This window comes from Tachyglossus aculeatus, chromosome 8 (genome assembly GCF_015852505.1).
Source record: "Tachyglossus aculeatus isolate mTacAcu1 chromosome 8, mTacAcu1.pri, whole genome shotgun sequence".
Taxonomy (NCBI): domain Eukaryota; kingdom Metazoa; phylum Chordata; class Mammalia; order Monotremata; family Tachyglossidae; genus Tachyglossus; species Tachyglossus aculeatus.
In genome coordinates, this window is record NC_052073.1 from 2,445,559 (window position 1) to 2,471,980 (window position 26,422).

Below are 26,422 nucleotides of genomic sequence, written 5' to 3' on the forward strand. Positions count from 1 at the left end.
GGCAACATATAGAGACAGTCCCTACCCAACAGTGGGCTCACAGTCTAAAAGGGGGAGACAGAGAACAAAACCAAACATACTAACAAAATAAAATAAGTAGAATAGATATGTACAAGTAAAATAAATAAATAGAGTAATAAATATGTACAAACATCTATACATATATACAGGTGCTGTGGGGAAGGGAAGGAGGTAAGATGGGGGGATGAAGAGGGGGGCGAGGGGGAGAGGAAGGAAGGGGCGCAGTCTGGGAAGGCCTCCTGGAGGAGGTGAGCTCGGGGGTGGTCGCATAAATCCCACTTCACTTCACCAGAGGAGGAGGAGGAGCCACAGCCCAGGAGGCCCAAACAGCATATGGATGGAGGGAAGAGGAAGCCTTTTAACAAATCAATCGATCAATCAATCGTATTTATTGAGCGCTTACTGTGTGCAGAGCACTGGACTAAGCCCTTGGGAAGTCCAAGTCGGCAACATAGAGAGACGGTCCCTACCCAACAGTGGGCTCACAGTCTAGAACAAAGCAGCGTGGCTCAGTGGAAAGAGCCAGGGCTTTGGAGTCAGAGGTCATGGGTTCAAATCCCCGCCGCTCCACCAAGTGACTTTGGGCAAGTCACTTCACTTCTCTGTGCCTCAGTTACCTCAACTGGAAAATGGGGATTAAGACTGTGAGCCCCCCGGGGGACAACCTGATCACCTTGTAACCTCCCCAGCGCTTAGAACAGTGCTTTGCACAGAGTAAGCGCTTAATAAATGCTATTATTATTATTATTATTATTATTATTATTATTATTATTATTATTATTATTATTAAAGGCTCAGACGGTGCTGTAAGCCAGTTGAAAACCGAGTCTCTTGCTGAGCACAGACTTGTCTGGAGCACTGCCATCCGTAAGGGAGTGGCTCTTTTGGAACGAAAACTTTGTAGGGAAAGAGAGAGGAGGAGGCAGAAGAGAAAACAGCACCAAGCACTACAAACATAAATGCAACGACACAACAAGCGCTTAGTACAGTGCTCTGCACACAGTAAGCGCTCAATAAATACGATTGAATGAATGAGTGAGGGACCTTTTTATTTTATGGTGATCGTTAAGCCCGTACTAGGTTGCGGGAACTGTTCTAAGCTCTGGGGTAGATACAGGGTAATAATAATAATAATAATGTTGGCATTTGTTAAGCGCTTACTCTGTGCAAAGCACTGTTCTAAGCGCTTGGGGGGGATACAAAGTGATCAGGTTGTCCCACGTGGGGCTCACAGTCTTAATCCCCATTTTACAGATGAGGTAACTGAGGCTCAGAGAAGTTAAGTGACTTGCCCAAGGTCACACAGCAGACATGTGGCGGAGCCGGGATTCGAACCCATGAACCCTGACTCCAAAGCCCGGGCTCTTTCCACTGAGCCACGCTGCTTCTCATAATCAAGTTGTCCCACGTGGAGCTCCCAGTCTTAATCCCCATTTTACAGATGAGGCAGCTGAGGCCCGGAGAAGTCAAGTGACTGGCCCAAGGTCACACAGAGAAGTGGTGGAGCCCGGGTTAGAACTCAGCTCGTCCTAAATCCCGGGCCTGTAGTCTCAGCGTGGCCCAGTGGAAGGAGCCTGGGCTTTGGAGTCAGAGGTCATGGGTTCGAATCCCGCCTCGTCAGCTGTGGGACTTTGGGCAAGTCACTTCACTTCTCTGGGCCTCAGTCCCCTCGTCTGGAAAATGGGGATGAAGGCCGTAAGCCCCCGCGTGGGACAACCCGATCACCCTGTAACCTCCCCAGCGCTTAGAGCCGTGCTTTCCACATAGTAAGCACTTACTAAATACCATTATTATAATTATTATAATATATTATAACATAATATATTTGCACATAGTATTATAATTATTATAATACAATATATTATAATATAATATATTTGCGCATAGTAAGCACTTACTAAATACCATTATTATAATTATTATAATATAATCTATTATAATATAATATATCTGCACATAGTAAGCACTTACTAAATACCATTATTATAATTATTATAATATATTATAGCATAATATATTTGCACATAGTATTATAATTATTATAATACAATATATTATAATATAATATATTTGCGCATAGTAAGCACTTACTAAATACCATTATTATAATTATTATAATATAATCTATTATAATATAATATATCTGCACATAGTAAGCACTTACTAACTACCATTATTATAATTATTATAATATATTATAGCATAATATATTTGCACATAGTATTATAATTATTATAATACAATATATTATAATATAATATATTTGCACATAGTAAGCACTTACTAAATACCATTATTATAATTATTATAATATAATCTATTATAATATAATATATTTGCACATAGTAAGCACTTACTAAATACCATTGTTATAATTATTATAATATATTATAACATAATATATTTGCACATAGTATTATAATTATTATAATACAATATATTATAATATAATATATTTGCACATAGTAAGCACTTACTAAATACCATTATTATAATTATTATAATATATTATAACATAACATATTTGCACATAGTATTATAATTATTATAATACAATATATTATAATATAATATATTTGCACATAGTAAGCACTTACTAAATACCATTATTATAATTATCATAATATAATCTATTATAATATAATATATTTGCACATAGTAAGCACTTACTAAATACCATTATTATAATTATTATAATATATTATAACATAATATATTTGCACATAGTATTAGAATTATTATAATACAAGATATTATAATATAATATATTTGCACATAGTAAGCACTTACTAAATACCATTATTATAATATAATCTATTATAATATAATATATTTGCACATAGTAAGCACTTACTAAATACCATTATTATAATTATTATAATATATCATAACATAATATATTTGCACATAGTATTATAATTATTGTAATACAATATATTATAATACAATATATTTGCACATAGTAAGCACTTACTAAATACCATTATTATAATTATTATAATATAATCTATTATAATATAATATATTTGCACATAGTAAGCACTCAATAATACCATAATAATAATAATAATAATAACAATATATTATTATTATTATTATTATTATTATTATTATTATTATTATTATTATCCAGTAGGCCATGCTGTTTCCCCTGGGTGCCCAACACATAGATTCAGCAGTGACGCGCGCTCTCGTAGGTGAACTTCACCGTCGATGGGGGGTCTTCTTCGAATACGAAGGCCGACCAGATATATTTGTGATTTCCCCGCCAGCCCTGAAACCTGGGGATATTTGGGGTCCAACCCCGAAAATGCTAGCGGCTCTCTCCCCCGGGCTTGTGTCCATTACACCGGGCTCGCGGTATTCTGGCCCAAGTGTGGGAAAATGGGAAAACAGACACTTTCATTTTGACCTTCTGGGGCAACGGACTGTGTCGGCGGACTGGACGCGTGCCAGAGAAATCTCTCCCCAGCTCTCTCGGTCGTATTTATTTGAGCTCTTACTGTGCGCAGAGCTCTGTACTGAGCTCTTGGGAGAGCACAATACAACAACAAACAGTTCCGAAGTGGCGGATTTGGAGGAAAGCCTCCTTCCTTTGAGGCCGAGGGTGAGGCCCAGCGTGTTAGAAGGGAAACTGGAACCATCTTTCTTCTGGAAAAGCCAGAGGAGAGGGTTTGTGACTGTGAGCCCACTGTTGGGTAGGGACCGTCTCTCTATGTTGCCAACTTGGACTTCCCAAGCGCTTAGGACAGCGCTCCGCACACAGTAAGCGCTCAGTAAATACGATTGATTGATTGATTTGTGCCTCGGTGGTACTGTGACAATCCCGGAGGCCTCCTCCGGAAGGGCGCTTCCTTCCACGACGCAGTGGCGGATGCCTTCTGGATCAATCAATCGTATTTATTGAGCGCATACTATGTGCAGAGCACTGTACTAAGCGCTTGGGAAGTACAAATTGGCAACACATAGAGACAGTCCCCACCCAACAGTGGGCTCACAGTCTAAAAGGGGGAGACAGAGAACAGAACCAAACATACCAACAAAATAAAATAAATAGGATAGAAATGTACAAGTAAAATAAATAAATAAATAAATAGAGTAATAAATATGTACAACCATATATACATATATACAGGTGCTGTGGGGAAGGGATGAGCAAGACCCGCTCAAGTCAAGCCGTGCCCTGATGGGAAAAGCTTCCCGGCTTGCTCTATTACTCTATTTATTTATTTGTTTTACTTCATTCATTCCTTCAGTCGTCTTTATTGAGCGCTTACTGTGTGCGGAGCACTGTACTAAGCGCTTGGGAAGTCCAAGTTGGCAACATAGAGAGGCGGTCCCTACCCAACAACGAGCTCACGGTCTACTTGTACCTATCTATTCTATTTATTTTATTTTGTTAACAGGTTTGGTTTTGTTCTCTGTCTCCGCCTTCTAGACTGTGAGCCCGCTGTTGGGTAGGGACCGTCTCTAGACGTTGCCAAGTTGGACTTCCCAAGCGCTTAGTACAGTGCTCTGCACACAGTCAGCGCTCAGTAAATACGATTGATTGATTGATTGATTGCTGGAACCGTAACGCGTTGTTCTGGAGCCGAGGATCGCGTCCCCGGAAGGACCAAGATGGGTTTCTGGGAGGCGGAGGGGGGCCGGTGGTTTTTGATTTTTGGATTGGGGAGGGATCCCGGCTCCGCCACACGTCTGCTGTGTGACCTTGGGCAAGTCACTTAACTTCTCTGAGCCTCAGTTCCCTCATCTGTAAAATGGGGATTAAGACTGTGAGCCCCACGTGGGACAACTTGATCACCTTGTATCCCCCCCAGCGCTTAGAACAGTGCTCTGCACATAGTAAGCGCTTAACAAATGGCATCATTATTATTATTATTATGCTCTATTTGGCTTAGGCCAGCCGCTCTCCCTCCCCATTGTGGTGGGAAGCCAAGGCCGGGCTCGCCTTCACGGCCGATGGATTGTCTCTTTCCAGGGGAATTGGGCAGGGGCCGGAGGCCAGTCGGCCAGGGAGCGCGGAGGGCCTTTGTGGTCGGGCCCCGGTGCCGTTTCCCGCGGGAAACGGCCACCGGAGCTACTACTTGATCCCTCTTCCTGCGAGGAGATGATTTGGCAGCGGCGGCCCGTTAAAGAGGATGTCGCGCCCAGAGAAGGCTTCCCGAGCGAGAGCCTGATCGGAATGACCGGGGCCTGGAAATCCCAGATCGGGCCCCGTTGTCCTGGCAAGTGTGAAAAATGCTCAGATGTCACGCTACCCGGTCATCTAGAGCCACTAAATTCATGGAGTCATCATCATCATCATCAATCGTATTTATTGAGCGCTTACTGTGTGCAGAGCACTGGACTAAGCGCTTGGGAAGTACAAGTTGGTAACATATAGAGACAGTCCCTACGCAGCAGTGGGCTCACAGTCTAAAAGGGGAAGACAGAGAACAAAACCAAACATACTAACAAAATAAAATAAATAGAATAGATATGTACAAGTAAAATAAATAAATAAATGATGGTATGCCCTCCCTTGTCATAATACAGCACTTGGCCCATAGTGAGCACTTAACAATATTATTATTATTATTATTATTTACTCTCCCACTTTTTGAAGACTTACTGAAGGCCCATCTCCTCCAAGAGGCCTTCCCTGACTTAGCCCTCCTTTCCTCTTTTCCCATTCCCTTCAGCGTCGCCCTGACTTGCTCCCTTTATTCACCACCCCCGCACCCAGCCCCATAATCAATCAATCGTATTTATTGAGCGCTTACTGTGTGCAGAGCACTGTACTAAGCGCTTGGGAAGTACAAGTTGGCAACATATAGAGACGGTCCCTACCCAACAGTGGGCTCACAGTCTAAAAGTCCTCCTGTGAGCCTCTAAAAGGCTCACAGTCCTCCCCCTCGTCCCCCTCTCCATCCCCCCGTCTTACCTCCTTCCCTTCCCCACAGCACCTGTATATATGTATATATGTTTGTACATATTTATCACCCTATTTATTTATTTATTTATTTATTTATTTATTACCCTATCTATCTATCTATCTATCTATCTATTTATTTATTTATTTATTTATTTTACTTGTACATATCTATTCTATTTATTTTATTTTGTTAGTATGTTTGGTTTTGTTCTCTGTCTCCCCTTTAAGACTGTGAGCCCACTGTTGGGTAGGGACCGTCTCTATATGTTGCCAACTTGTACTTCCCAAGCGCTTAGGACAGTGCTCTGCACACAGTAAGCGCTCAATAAATACGACTGATTGATTGATTGTTGGGTAGGGACTGTCTCTATATGTTGCCAACTTGTACTTCCCAAGCGCTTAGGACAGTGCCCTGCACACAGTAAGCGCTCAATAAATACGATTGATTGATTGATTGATTAAAAGGGGGAGACAGAGAACAAAACCAAACATGCTAACAAAATGAAATAAATAGAATAGATATGTAAAGTAAAATAAATAAATAAATAGAGTAATAAATATGTACAAACATATATATATAGGTAAGACCCCCCGCTGCCTCTCTGAGGGCAGGCCCAAACTTCCTGCTGCCTTTGCACTTTCCCTTTTTGTTTTTTTTCTGTAAATACTTCCCCAATCGCATCCGTCCGGTTGTCATTTGGCAACGATTCAGGAAGTGGGGAATGGCCTATAGAATATCCTCTGGGTGAGGGGGGTCGGACACTGACCGCTGCGATGGCTTTCTGCTTCCTCCCCTACAGCTGGGGGTGGCACTTTGGGGTCTTCTCGGGAGAAGGAAGGCCCCCGTTTTGGGGGGTCGCTTCGCGTGGCTCAGTGGAAAGAGCCCGGGCTTGGGAGCCAGAGGTCATGGGTTCTAATCCCGGCCCCGCCACTTGTCAGCTGTGTGACTTTGGACGAGTCACTTAGCTTCTCTGGGCCTCAGTTACCTCTTCTGCAAAATATCATCATCAATCGTATTTATTGAGCGCTTACTGTGTGCAGAGCACTGGACTAAGTGCTTAATATGTTGGCAAAATATGTTGCCAACTTGTACTTCCCAAGCGCTTAGTCCGGTGCTCTGCACACAGTAAGCGCTCCATAAATACGATTGAATGAATGAATGAATAAAACGGGGACTAAAACTGTGAGCCCCACGTGGGACCACCTGATCACCTTGTATCCCCCGGAGCGCTTAGAACAGTGCTTCGCACATAGTAAGCGCTTAACAAATGCCATTATTATTATTATTATCTGACCCTGTTAAAAACCCCAAACTACCAAAATCCCCAGGCTAGGCGTCGAGAGGAATCTGGGGCTAAAGATTCAAGCTTGGGGCCGCTGGAGGAATTTTTTAAAAAAATTTTATGATATTTGTTAAGCACTTACTATGTGCCAGACATCTTGCTTAGCGCTGGAGTAGATACACGCTCATTCGTTCATTCATTCAATTGTATAATAAAATGCCATTTATTAAGCGCTTACTATGTGCAAAGCACTGTTCTATGCGCTGGGGAGGTTACAAGGTGATCAGGTTGTCCCACGGGGGGCTCACAGTCTTCATCCCCATTTTCCAGACGAGGGAACTGAGGCCCAGAGAAGTGAAGTGACTTGCCCAAAGTCACACAGCTGACAGTTGGCGGAGCTGGGATTTGAACCCTTGACCTATGACTCCAAAGCGCGGGCTCTTTCCACTGAGCCACGCTGAGCGCTTGCTGTGTGCAAAGCACTGTCTTAATAATAATAATAATATTAATGATGGTATTTGTTAAGCGCTGTTCTAAGCGCTGGGCAGGTTACAAGGTGATCAGGTTGTCCCACTGGGGGCTCACAGTCTTAATTCCCATTTCACAGATGAGGTAACTGAGGCCCAGAGAAGTGAAGTGACTTGCCCAAAGTCACACAGCTGACAATTGGCGGAGCGGGGCTTGGAACCCATGACCTCTGACTCCAAAGCCCGGGCTCTTTCCACTGAGCCGCGCTGTGACCTCATCTGGAAAATGGGGATTAAGACTGCGAGCCCCCTGAGGGACAACCTGATCACCTTGTAACCTCCTCAGTGCTTAGAACAGTGCTTGGCACATAGTAAGCGCTTAACAAATACCACTATCTTTTAGACTGTGAGCCCACTGTTGGGTAGGGACTGTCTCTAATATGTTGCCAAGTTGTCCTTCCCAAGTGCTTAGTACAGTGCTCTGCACACAGTAAGCGCTCAATAAATACGATTGATTGATTGATTGATTGACTTGCCCAAAGTCACACAGCTGGCAAGTGGCGGAGCCGGGATTTGAACCCATGACCTCTGACTCCAAAGCCCGGGCTCTCTCCACTGATCCACGCTGTGGCTTGCCCAAAATCACACAGCTGGCAAGTGGCGGAGTCGGGATTTGAACCCATGACCTCTGACTCCAAAGCCCGGGCTCTTCCCGCTGAGCCGCGCTGCTTCGCTGCTCCCACAAATGTCAGGGGGAACCGAAACTCAATTTCTGAACTGGTTATTGAGGGACGATGGTATTTTATTTGTTCAAGCGCTGCTGTTTGTTGTTCCAGAAGAAGTGGACGGGAATGGGATCTTAATCAGCAGAGGGGTTCTTACTCAACTCCTTTGTCGTGGCGTTCAGGACAGGCCGGCCTTCCGGACCGTAAGCTCCTCGTGGGCAGGGAACCCGTCTACCGACTCTTTTGGATCGCACTCTGTAGCACAGAGTTCTGCCCTCAGTAAAGGCTCAATCAATACGGTTGATTAATAGTTGATGATGATGGCATTTATTAAGCGCTTACTATGTGCAAAGCACCGTTCTAAGCGCCGGGGGGATACAAGGTGTTCAGGTTGTCCCACGGGGGGCTCACAATCTTAATCCCCATTTTCCAGATGAGGGAACTGAGGCCCAGAGAAGTGAAATGACTTGCCCAAAGTCACCCAGCTGACAATTGGCGGAGCCGGGATTTGAACCCGTGACCTCTGACTCCAAAGCCCGGGCTCTTTCCACTGAGCCATGCTGCTTCCCTGTGTATATATAGTTGTATATATCAAAAGTGTCCACCAATTATAATAATAATGGCATTTATTAAGCGCTTACTATGTGCAAAGCACTGTTCTAAGCGCTGGGGAGGTTACAAGGTGATCAGGTGTGTACCACGGTGGGGGCTCACAGTCTTCACCCCCATTTTACAGATGAGGCAACTGAGGCCTTGGAGAAGTGAAGTGACTTGCCCAAAGTCAAACAGCTGACAATTGGCGGAATCTGGATACGAACCCATGACCTCGGACTCCAAAGCCCGGGCTCTTTCCACTGAGCCACGCTGCTTCTCATGTTGTAATAATAATGGTATTTGTTAAGCGCTTACTATATGCAAGGCACTGTTCTAAGCGCTGGGGGGGGATACAAGGTGATCAGGTTGTCATTCATTCATTGAATCGTATTTATTGAGCGGTTGTCCCATGTGGAGCTCACAGTCTTAATCCCCATTTTCCAGATGAGGGAACTGAGGCCCAGAGAAGTGAAGTGACTTGCCCAGAGTCACACAGCTGACAATTGGCGGTGCCGGGATTTGAACCCATGACCTCTGACTCCAAATCCCAGGCTCTTTCCACTGAGCCGCACTGCTTCTCTTGCTTCTCTGAGCTTATCCGCTGCTTATGTTGTAGTGTACTCTCCCAAATGCTTAGTACAGTGCTCTGCACCCAGTAGAAGCGCTTAGTACAGTGCTCTGCGCACAGTAAGCGCTCAATAAATACGATTGATGATTGATGATGAGTACTATCGTTGATTGATTTTGATTGATTTATCCAACACCTGATTAATTACTGGTAAAGAATCCCCAGACGATAATTAGCCAGGGGATCCCTGTCGAAGAATCAAGAGGAGAGAAGGGGGCTGGAAATGGCAGCCCTCTGCTCCCACTTGCCCACTTTTTTAGAGAAGCAGCATGGCTCAGTGGAAAGAGCCCGGGCTTTGGAGTCAGAGGTCATGGGTTCAAATCCCGGCTCCGCCAACAGTCAGCTGGGTGACTTTGGGCCAGCCACTTCACTTCTCTGGGCCTCAGTTACCTCATCTGTAAAATGGGGATTAAGACTGTGAGCCCCCCGTGGGACAAGCTGATCACCTTGTAACCTCCCCAGCGCTTAGAACAGGGCTTTGCACATAGTAAGTGCTTAATAAATGCCATTAAAAAAAAAGTCACAACTTCTCTCGGCCTCAGTTAACTCATCTGTCAAATGGGGATTAAGACTGTGATCCCCCCGTGGCACAACCTGATCACCTTGTAACCTCCCCAGCGCTTAGAACAGTGCTTCGCACATAGTAAGCGCTTAACAAAATACCATCATTATAATGTACTCTACCGAGCGTCACGGCTCCGCCACTTGTCAGCTGTGAGACTTTGGGCAAGTCACTTAACTTCTCTGTGCCTCAGTTCCCTCATCTGGAAAATGGGGATTAAGACTGTGAGCCCTCTGTGAGACAACCTGATCACCTTGTAACCTCCCCAGCTCTTAGAACAGGGCTTTGCACATAAATGCTTAATAGCATTGCAATAGGGCTTTGCACAGCGCTTAATAAATGCCTTTAAAAAAAAAGTCACTTAACTTCTCTGGGCCTCAGTCACCTCATCTGTAAAATGGGGATTAAGACTGTGAGCCCTCTGAGGGACAACCTGATCACCTTGTATCCCCCCCAGCGCTTAGAACAGTGCCTTGCACATAGTAAGCGCTTAACAAATGCCATTATTATTATTATTTATTTATTTATTTTACTTGTACATATTTATTCTATTTATTTTATTTTGTGAATATATTTGGTTTTGTTGTCTGCCTCCCCCTTCTAGACTGTGAGCCCGCTGTTGGGTAGGGACCGTCTCTGTGTTGCCGACTTGTACTTCCCAAGTGTTTAGTCCAGTGCTCTGCACACAGTAAGCGCTCAATAAATACGATTGAATGAATGAATGAATGAATGGGGGGGGGGGGGCGCTTGTAGATGTGTGTGAGGAGCCCAAAGAAGGTTGTCATGCAGTCGCTTGCTAGGGCTGAACGAGTGACTCGTTCCCTTCCCTTCCCCACAGCACCTGTATATATGTATATATGTTTGTACATATTTATTACTCTATTTACTTATTTATTTATTTATCTTGCTTGTACATATCTATTCTATTTATTTTACTTTGTTAGTGTGTTTGGTTTTGTTCTCTGTCTCCCCCTTCTAGACTGTGAGCCCGCTGTTGGGTAGGGACCGTCTCTAGATGTTGCCAACTTGGACTTTCCAAGCGCTTAGTCCAGTGCTCTGCACACAGTAAGCGCTCAATAAATGCGATTGAATGAATGAATGAATGAATGGGGGGGGGGGGCGCTTGTAGATGTGTGTGAGGAGCCCAAAGAAGGTTGTCATGCAGTCGCTTGCTAGGGCTGAACGAGTGACTCGTTCCCTTCCCTTCCCCACAGCACCTGTATATATGTATATATGTTTGTACATATTTATTACTCTATTTATTTATTTATCTTGTACATATCCATTCTATTTATTTTATTTTGTTAGCATGTTTGGTTTTGTTCTCTGTCTCCCCCTTCTAGACTGTGAGCCCGCTGTTGGGTAGGGACCGTCTCTGTATGTTGCCAACTTGGACTTCCCAAGCGCTTAGTCCAGTGCTCTGCACACAGTAAGCGCTCAATCAATACGATTGATTGATTGATTGATTGACTCAGCCCACAGAGGCAGGCCCGGGGCTCGGCCCAGCTCCACCAGAGCCTCACCTGGGGATGGAGTAGACCAGCGCCGTTTTGTAACCTCCTTACCCGCTGCTTGGCAAATGAGCGGCGATTCTTGGCCCACTTCCTCCCTGTTCTTTCTTCTCTTCCCTCCCTCCCCACATCCGCCAAGCTGGCTCTCTTCCTCCCTTCAAGGCCCTACTGAGAGCTCACCTCCTCCAGGAGGCCTTCCCACACTCAGCCCCCTTTTTCCTCTCCCCCTCTCCATCCCCCCTCCCCACCTCCTTCCCTTCCCCACCGCACCTGTATATATGTTTGTACGGATTTATTACTCTATTTATTTTACTTGTACGTATCTATTCTATTTATTTTATTTGGTTAATATGTTTTGTTCTCTGTCTCCCCCTTCTATCAGTCAATCAATCAATCGTGTTTATTGAGCGCTTACTCTGTGCAGAGCACTGGACTAAGCACTTGGGAAGTACAAGTCGGTAACACATAGAGACGGTCCCTACCCAACAGTGGGCTCACAGTCTAGAAGGGGGAGACAGAGAACAAAACCAAACACACTAACAAAATAAAATAGAATAGATATGTACAAGTAAAATAAATAGAGTAATAAATATGTACAAACATATATACATATACATAGGTGCTGTGGGGAAGGGAAGGAGGTAAGATGGGGGGATGGAGAGGGGGACGAGGGGGAGAGGAAGGAAGGGGCTCAGTCTGGGAAGGCCTCCTGGAGGAGGTGAGCTCTCAGTAGGGCCTTGAAGGGAGCCCACTGTGACTAGACTGACTAGACTGTGAGCCCCACTGTTGGGTAGGGACCGTCTCTATGTGTTGCCAACTTGGACTTCCCAAGCACTTAATCCAGTGCTCTGCACACAGTAAGCGCTCGATAAATACGATTGATTGATTCTCATCAACCATTGATATTTATTGAGCACTTACTGTGTGCAGAGCACTGCCCTAAGCGCTTGGAGGAGTACCTCTTAATAATAATAATAATAATGATAGCATTTATTAAGCACTTACTATGTGCAAAGCACTGTTCTAAGCGCTGGGGAGGTTAACAAGGTGATCAGGTTGTCCCACGGCGGGGGGGGGGGGGGGGGGGGGCTCACAGTCTTCATTTCCATTTTACAGATGAGGTAACCGAGGCCCAGAGAAGTGAAGTGACTTGCCCAAAGTCACACAGCTGACAAGTGGTGGAGCCGGGATGTGAACCCATGACCTCTGACTCCAAAGCCCGGGCTCTTTCCACTGAGCCACGCTGCTTCTAATAAGCAGCACACTTGTCTGCTGTGTAACCGTGGGCAAGTCACTTGACTTCTCTGTGCCTCAGTTACCTCATCTGTAAAAGGGGGATTGAGAGTGTGAGCCCCACGTGGGACGGAGACTGCGACCAAGCCAATTTGCTTACATCTCCCCCAGCGCTTAGTACAGTGCCTGGCACATAGTAAGTGCGTAACAAATACCATAATAATTAGTATTGTTACAGTACAGCAGAGTTGGCAGGTTCCCTGCCCTCAGTGAGCTTACAATCTCGAGAGGGAGACAGATATTAATAGAAATAATTTCTAGATAAGTACCTAAGTACTGAGGGACTGAGAGTGGGGCAGAAGGGCTTAATGGAAAGAGGCTGGTAATTAAAAGGACCTGGGCTCTAATCCTGGCTCTGCCACTTGTCTGCTCTGTGACCTTGGTTAAGTCACTTTTCTTCTCTGTGCCTCAGTGACCAGATCTGCAAAATGGGAATTAAAAAACTCTGAGCCCGATGTGGACAGGGGACTGGGTCCAACCCGATTAGCTTGTATCTGCCCCAGGGCTTAGAACGCATAATAAGCGCTTAACCATTAAAAAAATATATATAATACCAAATGTCCAAAGGTCACAGATCCAAGGGCTGCCCTCATTTTATTTCCTTCTTTGCTAAAACCGCCTGGGGGCCAAGCAAAGAGGGTTCCAGAGCTTGGAAGCGTGGAGGACACAGCGTGGGCTAGTAATAATAACAATAATAATAATAATGGAATTTATTAAACACTTAATATGTGCAAAGCACTGTTCTAAGCGCTGGGGATGTTACAAGGTGATCAGTTTGTCCCACGGGGGGCTCACAGTCTTCATCCCCATTGTACAGATGAGGTAACTGAGGCCCAGAGCAGTGAAGTGACTTGCCCAAAGTCACACAGCTGACAATTGGCGGAGCCGGGGTTTGAACCCGTGACCTCTGACTCCAAAGCCCGGGCTCTTCCCACTGAGCCACGCTGCTTCTCAGCAAGTAATAATAATAAGAAGAATGATGGTATTTGTTAAGCGCTTACTATGTGCAAAGCACTGTTCTAAACGCTGGGGAGATTACAAGGTGATCAGGTTGTCCCACGGGGGGTTCACAGTTTTAATCCCCATTTTCCAGATGAGGTAACTGAGGCACAGAGAAGTGAAGTGACTTGCCCAAAGTCACACAGCTGACAATTGGCGGAACTGGGATTTAGACCCGTGACCTCAGACTCCAAAGCCCGGGCTCTTTCCACTGAGCCACGCTGCTTCTCAGCAAGTAATAATAATAATAATGATGGTATTTGTTAAGCGCTTCCTATGTGCAAAGCACTGTTCTAAGTGCTGGGGAGATGACAAGGTGATCAGGTTGTCCCACGGGGGGCTCACAGTTTTAATCCCCATTTTACAGATGAGGTAACTGAGGCACAGAGAAGTGAAATGACTTGCCCAAAGTCACACAGCTGACAGTTGGCGGAGCCGGAATTTGAACCCATGACCTCTGACTCCAAAGCCCGGGCTCTTTCCACTGAGCCACGCTGCTTCTCAGCAAGTACAGCAAGCGAGGTCTATGTTGGCAGCCCCAGGCCCCAAGCCGGGCTCTGCCATCCTCCTCTGGGGCGACATCCGGGTGTGGGCAGAGAAAGTATCTGTTAATTGTTATATTCGACTCTCCCAACCTCTTAGTACAGTGCTTTGCATACAGTAAGTGCTCAATAAATAGCATTGGCTGAATGAGGAATTCTCTCCTCTCCTCTCCTCGGTTTCCTTATCTGGAAAATGGGAGATAAGGCAGACTGCGAACCCAATGTGGGCCGGGAATTGGGGTCCGATATGATAGCCGGGTATCTACTCAATCAATCAATCAATCAATCGTATTTATTGAGCACTTACTGTGTGCAGAGCACTGGACTAAGCGCTTGGGAAGTCCAAGTTGGCAACATATAGAGACGGTCCCTACCCAACAGTGGGAAAGGCGCGTCGCGGGGCTGCAGACTGGGAGCCCAGCCTGGAGGAAGGCCAGAAGGGCCCCGGGATCTGGTCCCCAAAACCGGGCTAGGATTTTGTTACCAGGTTGGATTTGGGATTTTGTTAACAGGCTTCCCGGTTTGGAAATGTTGCCAGCTTGTACTTCCCAAGCGCTTAGTACATCATCATCACCCTCAATCGTATTTATTGAGCGCTTACTGTGTGCAGAGCACTGTACTACGCGCTTGGGAAGTACAAGTAGGCAACATCTAGAGACGGTCCCTACCCAACAGTGGGCTCACAGTCTAAAAGGGGGAGACAGAGAACAAAACCAAACATACTAACAAAATAAAATAAATAGAATAGATATGTACAAGTAAAATAAATAAATAAATAGAGTAACAAATTCATTCATTCATTCAATTGCATTTATTGAGCGCTTACTGTGTGCCGAGCACTGTAATAAGCGCTTGGGAAGTGCAAGTCGGCAACATATAGAGACGGTCCCTAACCAACAACGGGCATTTACTGAGTGCTTACTTTATGCGGAGCACTATACTAAGCGCTGGGCCAAATACAACAAATAGAATTGGCAACACAATCCCTGCCCACAAAGAGTTTAGAGTCGACCAGCTACTAATGAAGTCACTTAACTTCTCTGTACAAATATGTACAGCACTTTGCACACAGTAAGCGCTTAATAAATACGATTGATTGATTGAAATCCTTCGGGGAGGGGGGAGGAAAAGCCACCGCAGAGTGCACGTGGGAAATCGCAGTACCCGTCCGAGGCAAGGAAGCATTAAGTACCCAGAAAATCTCTTAATTGTACAGACCTGTCCGTAAATGCCAAGGAAACCTACAGAACAGTGTGTGTTTGTGCGTGTCTCTGTGTGGGGCGGGGTGGAGGAACAGGGCGGACAGACAACTAAGGTAATGGAGGAGGGAGATCAATCAATCGTATTTATTGAGCGCTTACTGTGTGCAGAGCACTGGACTAGGCGCTTGATGGGTTGAAGGGAGATGGGTTTAGGAGGTCAATCAATCAATCAATCGTATTTATTGAGCGCTTACTGTGTGCAGAGCACTGTACTAAGCACTTGGGAAGTACAAATTGGCAACACATAGAGACAGTCCCTACCCAACAGTGGGCTCACAGTCTAAAAGGGGGAGACAGAGAACAGAACCAAACATACCAACAAAATAAAATAAATAGGATAGAAATGTACTAGTAGAAGGTCAGTGGCCACAGAGACAGCAAGAAGAATTTAGAACCGAGTTTCCTCTCTCTCGGATATTATTAAAATCTTCCATGAAAAACAGCTTGTACCAACAAAGTTACATAAGAAGCAAAGTGTTCCCGTGGTTTTTTTTCCTTCTTTTCCAGTTGGCCCTGGCCCTTTTCACGGTTCCTACCTCATTCTCCATGCCTTTGTTTCCTCTATCTATAATTTATTTTTAATGTCCTTCTCCCCCTCTAAGTTTCAAGCTCCTTGTGGGCAGGGATCGGGTCTGTCGACGCTATCGTCCGGTCCCCGCCCAAGCGTAGCAGGGTGACCCCCCCCAAGAGTAAGCGCTCAATAAATATCCTTGATGGATGGTGCCTCTGGGCAGCCTCCCAAAGCCGGCCCGGCCCTCCCATAAAACGTTCCTCCCCGTGGCCGTCTTTAACAGGAATTCCCGGTGCTTAGCCGGAAAATGGACGAATGTTCTTCCCCTCCGTTAATGTAAAACCCTCAATCAGTCAGTCAGTCATTTTTATTGAGCACTTACTGTGTGCAGGGTACTAAGTAATCTATCAATCGTATTTATTGAGTGCTTACTGTGTGCAGAGCACTATACTAAGCGCTTGGGAAGTACAAGGTGGAAACATATAGAGACGGTCCCTACCCAACAACGAGCTCACGGTCTAGAGGGGGAGACAGACATTAATACAAATAGATAAAAGAATCAATTACAGATAGCTACAGATAGATCCATATGTGCTGCGGGGAGTCATTCATTCAATCGTATTTATTGAGCACTTACTGTGTGCGGAGCACTGGACTAAGCGCTTGGGAAGTACAAGTTGACAACATATAGAGGTCATGGGTTCAAATCCCAGCTCCGCCACTTGTCAGTTGTGTGTCTTTGGGCAGGTCACTTCACTTCTCTGGGCCTCAGTTCCCTCGTCTGTAAGATGGGGATGAAGACTGTGAGCCCCCCGTGGGACAACCTGATCGCCTTGTATCCCCCCCAGCGCTTAGAACAGTGCTTGGCACATTGCAAACGCTTAATAAATGCCATCATTATTACTGAGATTCCCCCATATATGAGGGTGATGCTGACTTGTACTTCCCAAGCACTTAGTCCAGTGCTCTGCACACAGTAAGCGCTCAATAAATACGATTGAATGAATATAGAGACGGTCCCTACCCAACAACGAGCTCACGGTCTAGAGGGGGAGACAGACATAATGCAAATAGATAAAACAATCAATTACAGATATCGACAGATAGATCCATATGTGCTGTGGGGAGTCATTCATTCAGTTGTATTTATTGAGCGCTTACTGTGTGCGGAGCACCGTACTAAGCGCTTGGGAAGTACAAATTGGAAACATATAGAGACGGTCCCTACCCAACAACGGGCTCACGGTCTAAAGGGGGAGACAGACATTAATGCAAATAGATAAAACCATCAATTACAGATATTGACAGATAGATACATATGTGCTATGGGGAGTCATTCATTCGGTCGTATTTATTGAGCGCTTACTGTGTGCGAAGCACTGGACTAAGCGCTTGGGAAGTACAAATTGGAAACATCTAGAGACGGTCCCTACCCAACAACAAGCTCACGGTCTAGAGGGGGGGACAGACATTAATAGAAATAAGTAAAACAAGGTGAACGGGACTAGAGGCCACGTCCTCCGATGGTGGTCCCACGCTCTTTCTACTAAAGCGCGTGTTGAGTGGGGCCCTGCTCGTTCTCTGGTTTTCAGAGAGCCGGCACTTGGGGAGGACTCCCGGGAGGAACTGATTCCCTGCGGTCTGGGGTGGCCGGTTCCAGCCCGGCCCGGTCACCCCGGGGCCCCGGAGCCGCCGGGATCGGGTGCGGTGGGTGGAACCGGCCCGGCCGGTTTTTCATCCCACATCCCAGTGCGGATTCCGTGCCCTCTCCTTGCTCACGGGGCCCGCGCGGGCCTCTGCCACACCTCTAGACCGTGAGCTCGTTGTTGGGTAGGGACCGTCTCTAGATGTTGCCAAATTGTCCTTCCCAAGCGCTTAGTCCAATGCTCCGCACACAGTAAGCGCTCAATAAATGCGACCGAATGAATGACTCCCCGCAGCACATATGGATCTATCTGTAGATATCTGTAATTGCTGGTTTTATCTATTTGTATTAATGTCTGTCTCCCCCTCTAGACCGTGAGCTCACTGTTGGGTAGGGACCGTCTCTAGATGTTGCCAATTTTCCAAGCACTTAGTCCAGTGCTCCGCCCACAGTAAGCGCTCAATAAATACGACCAAATGAATGACTCCCCACAGCACATATGGATCTATCTGTAGATATCTGTAATTTAGTGTTTCATCTATTTGTATTAATGCCCCCTCTAGACCGTGAGCTCATTGTTGGGTAGGGACCGTCTCTATATGTTGCCAACTTGGACTTCCCAAGCGCTTAGTCCAGTGCTCTGCACACAGCAAGCGCTCAATAAATACGACCGAATGAATGACTCCCCACAGCACATATGTATCTATCTGTAGATATCTGTAATTTAGTGTTTTATCTATTTGTATTAATGTCTGTCTCCCCCTCTAGACCGGGAGCTCCCTGTTGGGTAGGGACCGTCTCTATATGTTCCCAATTTCCCAAGCGCTTAGTCCAGTGCTCCGCACACAGCAAGCGCTCAATAAATACGACCGAATGAATGACTCCCCACAGCACATATGTATCTATCTGTAGATATCTGTAATTTAGTGTTTTATCTATTTGTATTAATGTCTGTCTCCCCCTCTAGACCGGGAGCTCGCTGTTGGGTAGGGACCGTCTCTAGATGTTTCCAATTTCCCAAGCGCTTAGTCCAGTGCTCCACACACAGTAAGCGCTCAATAAATATGACCGAATGAATGACTCCCCACAGCACATATGTATCTATCTGTAGATATCTGTAATTTAGTGCTTTATCTATTTGTATTAATGTCTGTCTCCCCCTCTAGACCATGAGCTCGCTGTTGGGTAGGGACCGTCTCTAGATGTTGCCAGTTTGTCCTTCCCAAGCGCTTAGTCCAGTGCTGTGCACACAGTAAGCGCTCAGTAAATATGATTGAATGAATGATGGGGAGGCTGAAAGGGGGTGGGGGACTGAGGGGGTGAGTCCAGTGCCCTTCACACAGTAAACGCTCAATAAATGCAATTGTATATATGGCTATACAATCCTGTATATATGTTTGTACATATTTATTACTCTATTTATTTGTTTTACTTGTACATATTCTGTTTCTTTTATTTGGTTTATATGTTTTGTTGTCTGCCTCCCCCTTCTAGACTGTGAGCCCTCTGTTGGGGAGGGACTGTCTCTATATGTTGCCAATTTGTCCTTCCCAAGCGCTTAGTACAGTGCTCTGCACACAGTAAGCGCTCAGTAAATATGATTGAATGAATGATTGGGAGGCTGAAAGGGGGTGGGGGACTGAGGGGGTGAGTCCAGTGCTCTGCACACAGTAAGTGCTCAATAAATGCGATTGCATATATGGCTATACAATCCTGTGTATATGTTTGTACATATTTATTATCATCAATCGTATTTATTGAGCGCTTACTGTGTGCAGAGCACTGTACTAAGCGCTTGGGAAGTACAAGTTGGCAACATATAGAGACAGTCCCTACCCAATAGTGGGCTCACAGTCTAAATATTTGTTACTCTATTTGTTTTACTTGTACATATTCTGTTTCTTTTATTTGGTTTATATGTTTTGTTTTGTTGCCTGTCTCCCCCTTCTAGACTGTGAGCCCGCTGTTGGGTAGGGACCGGCTCTATATGTTGCCAACTTGGACTTCCCAAGCGCTTAGTCCAGTGCTCTGCACACAGTAAGCGCTCAATAAATGTGATTGTATATATGGCTATACAATCCTGTATATATGTTTGTACGTATTTATTACTCTATTTGTTTTACTTGTACATATTCTGTTTCTTTTATTTGGTTTATATGTTTTGTTGTCTGCCTCCCCCTTCTATCATCATCATCAATCGTATTTATTGAGTGCTTACTGTGTGCAGAGCACTGTCCTAAGCGCTTGGGAAGTCCAAGTTGGCAACATATAGAGACAGTCCCTGCCCAACAGCGGGCTCACAGTCTAAAAGGGGGAGACAGAGAACAAAACTTCTAGCCTGTGAGCCCGCTGTTGGGTAGGGACCGGCTCTATATGTTGCCAACTTGGACTTCCCAAGCGCTTAGTCCAGTGCTCTGCACACGGTAAGCGCTCAATAAATGCGATTGTATGTATGGCTATACAATCCTGTATATATGTTTGTGCATATTTATTACTCTGTTTTACTTGTACATATTCTGTTTCTTTTATTTGGTTTATATAATAATAATAATAATAAGGACATTTATTAAGCGCTTACTATGTGCAGAACACTGTTCTAAGCGCTGGGGAATTTACAAGGTGATCAGGTTGTCCCACATGGGGCTCACAGTCTTCATCCCTATTTTACAGATGAGGGAACTGAGGCCCAGAGAAGTTAAGTGACTTGCCCAAAGTCACACAGTTGACAAGTGGTGGAGCCGGGATTTGAGCCCATGACCTCTGACTCCAAAGCCCGTGCTTTTTCCACTGAGCCACGCTGCTTCTCTGTAATAGTGGTATTTGTTAAGCGCTTACTATGTGCAGAGCACTGTTCTAAGCGCTGGATACAAGGTGATGAAGTTGCCCCACATGGGGCTCACAGTCTTAATCCCCATTTAGCAGATGAGGTAATGGAGGCTCAGAGAAGTTAAGTGAGCTGCCCAAAGTCACACAACAGATATGTGGCAGAGACAGGATTCGAACCCATGCCCTCTGACTCCAAAGCCCTTGCTCTTCTCCACTGAGCCACGCTGCTCCTCATATGTTTTATATGTGTATCCTTATATGTTTTGTTGCCTGCCTCCCCCTTCTAGACTGTGAGCCCGCTGTTGGGTAGGGACCGGCTCTAGATGTTGCCAACTTGGGCTTCCCAAGCGCTTAGTCCAGTGCTCCGCACACAGTAAGCGCTTAATAAATAGGATTGAATGAATGAATGAATGAAAGAATGAATGAATGAGAGTCACCCGTGGGTTCTTGAGAAAACCGTGGTGGGGGAAAGGAGGCCGGCGGCCGGTGGGAGGGCTGAACAGTGGCTTCCTGCGCAAGGGCCTTGGGGTTTCCCGTCCAAGACGGAGCGGATGCTCCCCGCTTCCGGGGAAGACGGGAAATGCCTCCCGTGGCCCTGGGCTGCTCCCTCGTCCACCCCCGTCCTCTCTCACGGCATCAGGACGGATTAGAAGAAAGCGTGGCCTCCGCCTGATTTCCCCGTGAGCCCCTCACGCCCACCCACCGTCCGGACGGGAGCAACATAGGCGGCCGGGAGCAGCCCGGTGACCCGCCTGGCACGGCGGATGGACGTGGATAGAGAAGCAGCGTGACTCAGTGGAAAGAGTCCGGGCTCCGGAGGTCATGGGTTCAAATCCCGGCTCCGCCACTTAGCTGGGTGACTTTGGGCAAGTCACTTAACTTCTCTGGGCCTCAGTTACCTCATCTGGAAAATGGGGATGAAGACTGTGAGCCCCCCGTGGGACAACCTGATCACCTTGTAACCTCCCCAGCGCTTAGAACAGTGCTTTGCACATAGTAAGCGCTTAATAAATGCCATCATTATTATTATTATTATTAAGTGGGGGGTTACAGCCGTGAGGCCCGTACGGGACGGGGACTGTGTCCAACCTGAGTAGCTTCTATCTAGAGAAGCAGTGTGGCTCAGTGGAAAGAGCCCGGACTTTGGAGTCAGAGGTCTTGGGTTCGAATCCTGGTCCGCCACTTGTCAGCTGCGTGACTTTGGGCCAGTCACTTCACTTCTGGGCCTCAGTTCCCTCATCTGGAAGATGGGGATTAAGTCTGTGAGCCCCACGTGGGACAACTTGATTACCTTGTATCTACCCCAGCGCTTAGAACAGTGCTTTGCACATAGTAAGCGCTTAATAAATGCCATCATCATTATTATTATTATTATTATTATTATCTACCCCAGCGTTTAATGTGGTGGCTGGCAAATAGTGAGCGCTTCCAATGGTTGGCCCGTCCACCTCCGCATCAAGCAGAAACTCCTCACCCTAGCTTTTAAAGCGCTCTCCGTCTGCAACCTTTCATCTGTAAAATGGGGATCATCTTCTATCAATCAATCAATCAATCAATCGTATTTATTGAGTGCTTGCTGTGTGCAGAGCACTGTACTGAGCGCTTGGGAAGTCCAAGTTGGTAACATGTAGAGACGGTCCCTACCCAACAGTGGGCTCGCAGTCTAAAAGAGGACAAAACATATTAACAGAATAAAATAAATAGAATAAATATGTACGAGTAAAATAAATAAATAGAGTAATAATAAATAAATAGAGCAATATTTGGCTAATGGCTATCTAGTTGGCCCGGGCGGGCTTCGGGGCGGGCAGTGCGTCCCGGGGCCGGGAAGTGGGCTGAGCGCGCTGAGGGGCTGAGGAGGGGGCAGTCCCGAAAGACGTCCTGTCCTCAACCTCCCAACTGCTGCTACATTAATAATAATAATAATAATAATAATAATAATAATAATAATGTTGGTATTTGTTAACCGCTTACTATGTGCCGGGCACTGTTCTAAGTGCTGGGGGAGATACAGGGTAATCAGGCTGTCCCACGTGGGGCTCACAGTCTTCATCCCCCTTAATTCTGATCAATCAATCAATCGTATTTATTGAGCGCTTACTGTGTGCAGAGCACTGTACTAAGCGCTTGGGAATTCCAAGTTGGCAACATATAGAGACCGTCCCTACCCAACAGTGGGCTCACAGTCTAAAAGGGGGGAAAAAGGGACCGTCTCTATATGTTGCCAACTTGGACTTCCCAAGCGCTTAGTACAGTGCTCTGCACACAGTAAGCGCTCAATAAATACGATTGAATGAATGAATGTTATATTGTACTCTCCCAAGCGCTTAGTACAGTGCTCCGTACACGGTAAGTGCTCAATATATAACACCGATTGATCGGGTGACTGTGAGTTGACTGATGGTAGGGCATGGGAGGGGAGCGGCTCGCAACCCCAGTGGAATTAAGAGTAGGGAAATTCGGAGTCTGCTGAGGGAGCAGGGAATGACTGACCGTCTGGTGAGTGTGAGCCCACTGTTGGGTAGGGGCTGTCTCTATATGTTGCCAACTTGTACTTCCCAAGCGCTTAGTACAGTGCTCTGCACACAGTAAGCACTCAATAAATACGATTGATGATGATCTGGTGGTTATGAAAACGGGCTGCTTCCCCACCTCTCTTGTCCCTGAGTTTGGAAGGCCGGGATTAGGGGTCAGAGCTCAGATGGGGTGGGGCAGAAGGGAGCAGAGGGGGGAGAGAAGCGGCGTGGCTCAGTGGGAAGAGCCCGGGCTTGGGAGTCGGAGGTCATGGGTTCAAATGCCGGCTCCGCCAATTGTCAGCTGGGTGACTTCACTTCTCTGGGCCTCAGTGGCCTCATCTGTAAAATGGGGATTAAGACTGCGAGCCCCCCCCGTGGGACAACTTGATCACCGTGTATCCTCCCCAGCGCTTAGAACAGCCCATAGTAAGCGCTTAACAAATGCCATCGTTATTATTATGGGGGACCTATCCACAGCCCCATTGAGATAAAGTTGGAAAGGGATTGGGTTTGCTGATCAATCAATCAATCAATCAATTGGATTTATTGAGCGCTTACTGTGTGCAGAGCACTGTACTAAGCGCTTGGGAAATACAAGTTGGCTACATATAGAGACAGTCATCATCATCATCATCAATCGTATTTATTGAGCGCTTACTGTGTGCAGAGCATTGTACTAAGCGCTTGGGAAGTCCAAGTTGGCAACATATAGAGACGGTCCCTACCCAACAGCGGGCTCACAGTCTAAAAGGGGGAGACAGAGAACAAAACCAAACATACTAACAAAATAAAATAAATAGACTAGATATGTACGAGTAAAATAAATAAATAGAGTAATAAATATGTACAAACATCATCATCATCATCATCATCAATCATATTTATTGAGTGCTTACTGTGTACAGAGCACTGTACTAAGTGCTTGGGAAGTACAAGTTGGCAACATATAGAGACAGTCCCTACCCAACAGTGGGCTCACAGTCTAAAAGGGGGAGACAGAGAACAAAACCAAACATACTAACAAAATAAAATAAATAGAATAGATATGTACAAGTAAAATAAATAGAGTAATAAATATGTACAAACATCTATACATATATACAGGTGCTGTGGGGAAGGGAAGGAGGCAAGATGAGGGGATGGAGAGGGGGACGAGGGGGAGAGGAAGGAAGGGGCTGAGTGTGGGAAGGCCTCCTGGAGGAGGTGAGCTCTCAGTAGGGCCTTGAAGGGAGGAAGAGAGCGAGCTTGGCGGATGGGCAGAGGGAGCAGGGCATTCCAGGCCCGGGGGAGGACGATGGCTTCCTTGGAGTGGAGGCCTCTGGTTTCTGCCAGGCTGCGGCAGGCAGCGGGGGTCTTGAGCATCATCCTCCTTGGCAGGAGAGGAATCCAGCCCCCCTCCACCCCACCGCAGAAGGGGAGGCGCGGGCGACGGGGGAAAGGGTTTCCAGCCAGGATCTTGGGAAGGCACGCGACGGCCCCAGCCGGGACCTCCCGTGCCTCTCCCGCGCTCACGGTCCATGTCCGTGTGTTTGCGTGCAGGTGGATGGAGGCCTGTCTTAATGAAGAACTCCCTCCCACCACCGAACTGGAGGAGGGGCTGAGGAATGGGGTCTACCTGGCCAAGCTGGGAAACTTCTTCTCTCCCAAAGTGGTCTCCCTGAAGAAGATCTATGATCGGGAGCAGACCAGATACAAGGTGAGTCTCCTCTCCCCCTGTTTGCCCGGTGCCTCCATTTAAAAAAAAAAAAAAAAAATTGTTATTTTATGGTATTTGTTCAGTGCTTACTATGTGCCAGTCACTAGCTCTGGGATAGATAATAGTAGCTACTCATTATTACTCTATTTATTTATTTATTTATTTTACTTGTCCGTATCTATTCTATTTATTTTATTGTGTTAGTATGTTTGGTTTTGTTCTCTGTCTCCCCCTTTTAGACTGTGAGCCCACTGTTGGGTAGGGACTGTCTCTAGATGTTGCCAATTGGTACTTCCCAAGCGCTTAGTCCAGTGCTCTGCACATAGTAAGCGCTCAATAAATGCGATTGATGATGATGATGATGATGATGCTGAAGACAAAGCACCGTACTGAATGCTTGGGAGAGTTCAACTCTGTTGTGCACGGTAAGCGCTCAATAATCACCATTGGTTAGTCGGTTGATTCTGATCCTCAGGGAGTTCACACTCTAGTGCAGGGGACCGACGACCCTTCGTCCTCTTCACCGGACCACGTTTCCCTTCCCTCCTGCCCCTTTCCCCCGGCATTCGGAGAATGCCGCCGTAGACTGGCCGAGGAGATTGAAGAGTGGATGGTGGGAAAGGGGGAATGACCCTTCCTTCCTCTCCCCCTCGTCCCCCTCTCCATCCCCCCCATCTTACCTCCTTCCCTTCCCCACAGCACCTGTATAGATGTATATATGTTTGTACATATTTATTACTCTATTTATTTATTTATTTTATGTGTACATATCTATTCTATTTATTTTATTTTGTTAGTATGTTCGGTTTTGTCTCCCCCTTTTAGACTGTGAGCCCACTGTTGGGTAGGGACTTTTTCTATATGTTGCCAATTTGTACTTCCCAAGCGCTTAGTACAGTGCTCTACACATAGTAAGCACTCAATAAATATGATTGATGATGATGATGATGACCGGTCAGTGATGAAGCTTGCCCAGGTGGAGGAGGCCAGGACGTCTGTGAAGCGCAGAGCCTTTCTTCCTGGATGTGCCCCGGGAATATGTTTCTTATACTGTGATATTGTGCTCTCCCAAACGCTTAGTACAGTGCTCTGCAAGCACTGAATATATGTATATTATATGTATAGTATATATATACCTGTATATATGTTTGTACATATTTATTACTCTATTTATTTTACTTGTACATATCTATTCTGTTTATTTTACTTTGTTAGTATGTGTGGTTTTGTTCTCCATCTCCCCCTTTTAGACTGTGAGCCCATTGTTGGGTAGGGACTGTCTCTAGATGTTGCCAATTTGTACTTCCCAAGCGCTTAGTCCAGTGCTCTGCACACAGTAAGCGCTCAATCAATACGATTGATGATGATGATGATGAATAAATACGACTGACTGGCTGACTGACTCAAAAGACCCAAAATGGCAG

At 46.0% G+C, this 26,422-nt stretch overlaps 1 protein-coding gene across 1 annotated transcript in view; it reads left to right on the forward strand.

Moving 5' to 3' along the window:
• The window catches only part of IQGAP1 (IQ motif containing GTPase activating protein 1), a 143,168-nt gene that overhangs the window by 39,705 nt on the left and 77,041 nt on the right, over positions 1–26,422 (forward strand). The window contains exon 3 of the mRNA XM_038749914.1: positions 24,842–24,998. Within this exon, the coding sequence (XP_038605842.1) occupies positions 24,842–24,998 (157 nt within the window). The remainder of the gene's footprint in view (positions 1–24,841; positions 24,999–26,422) is intronic.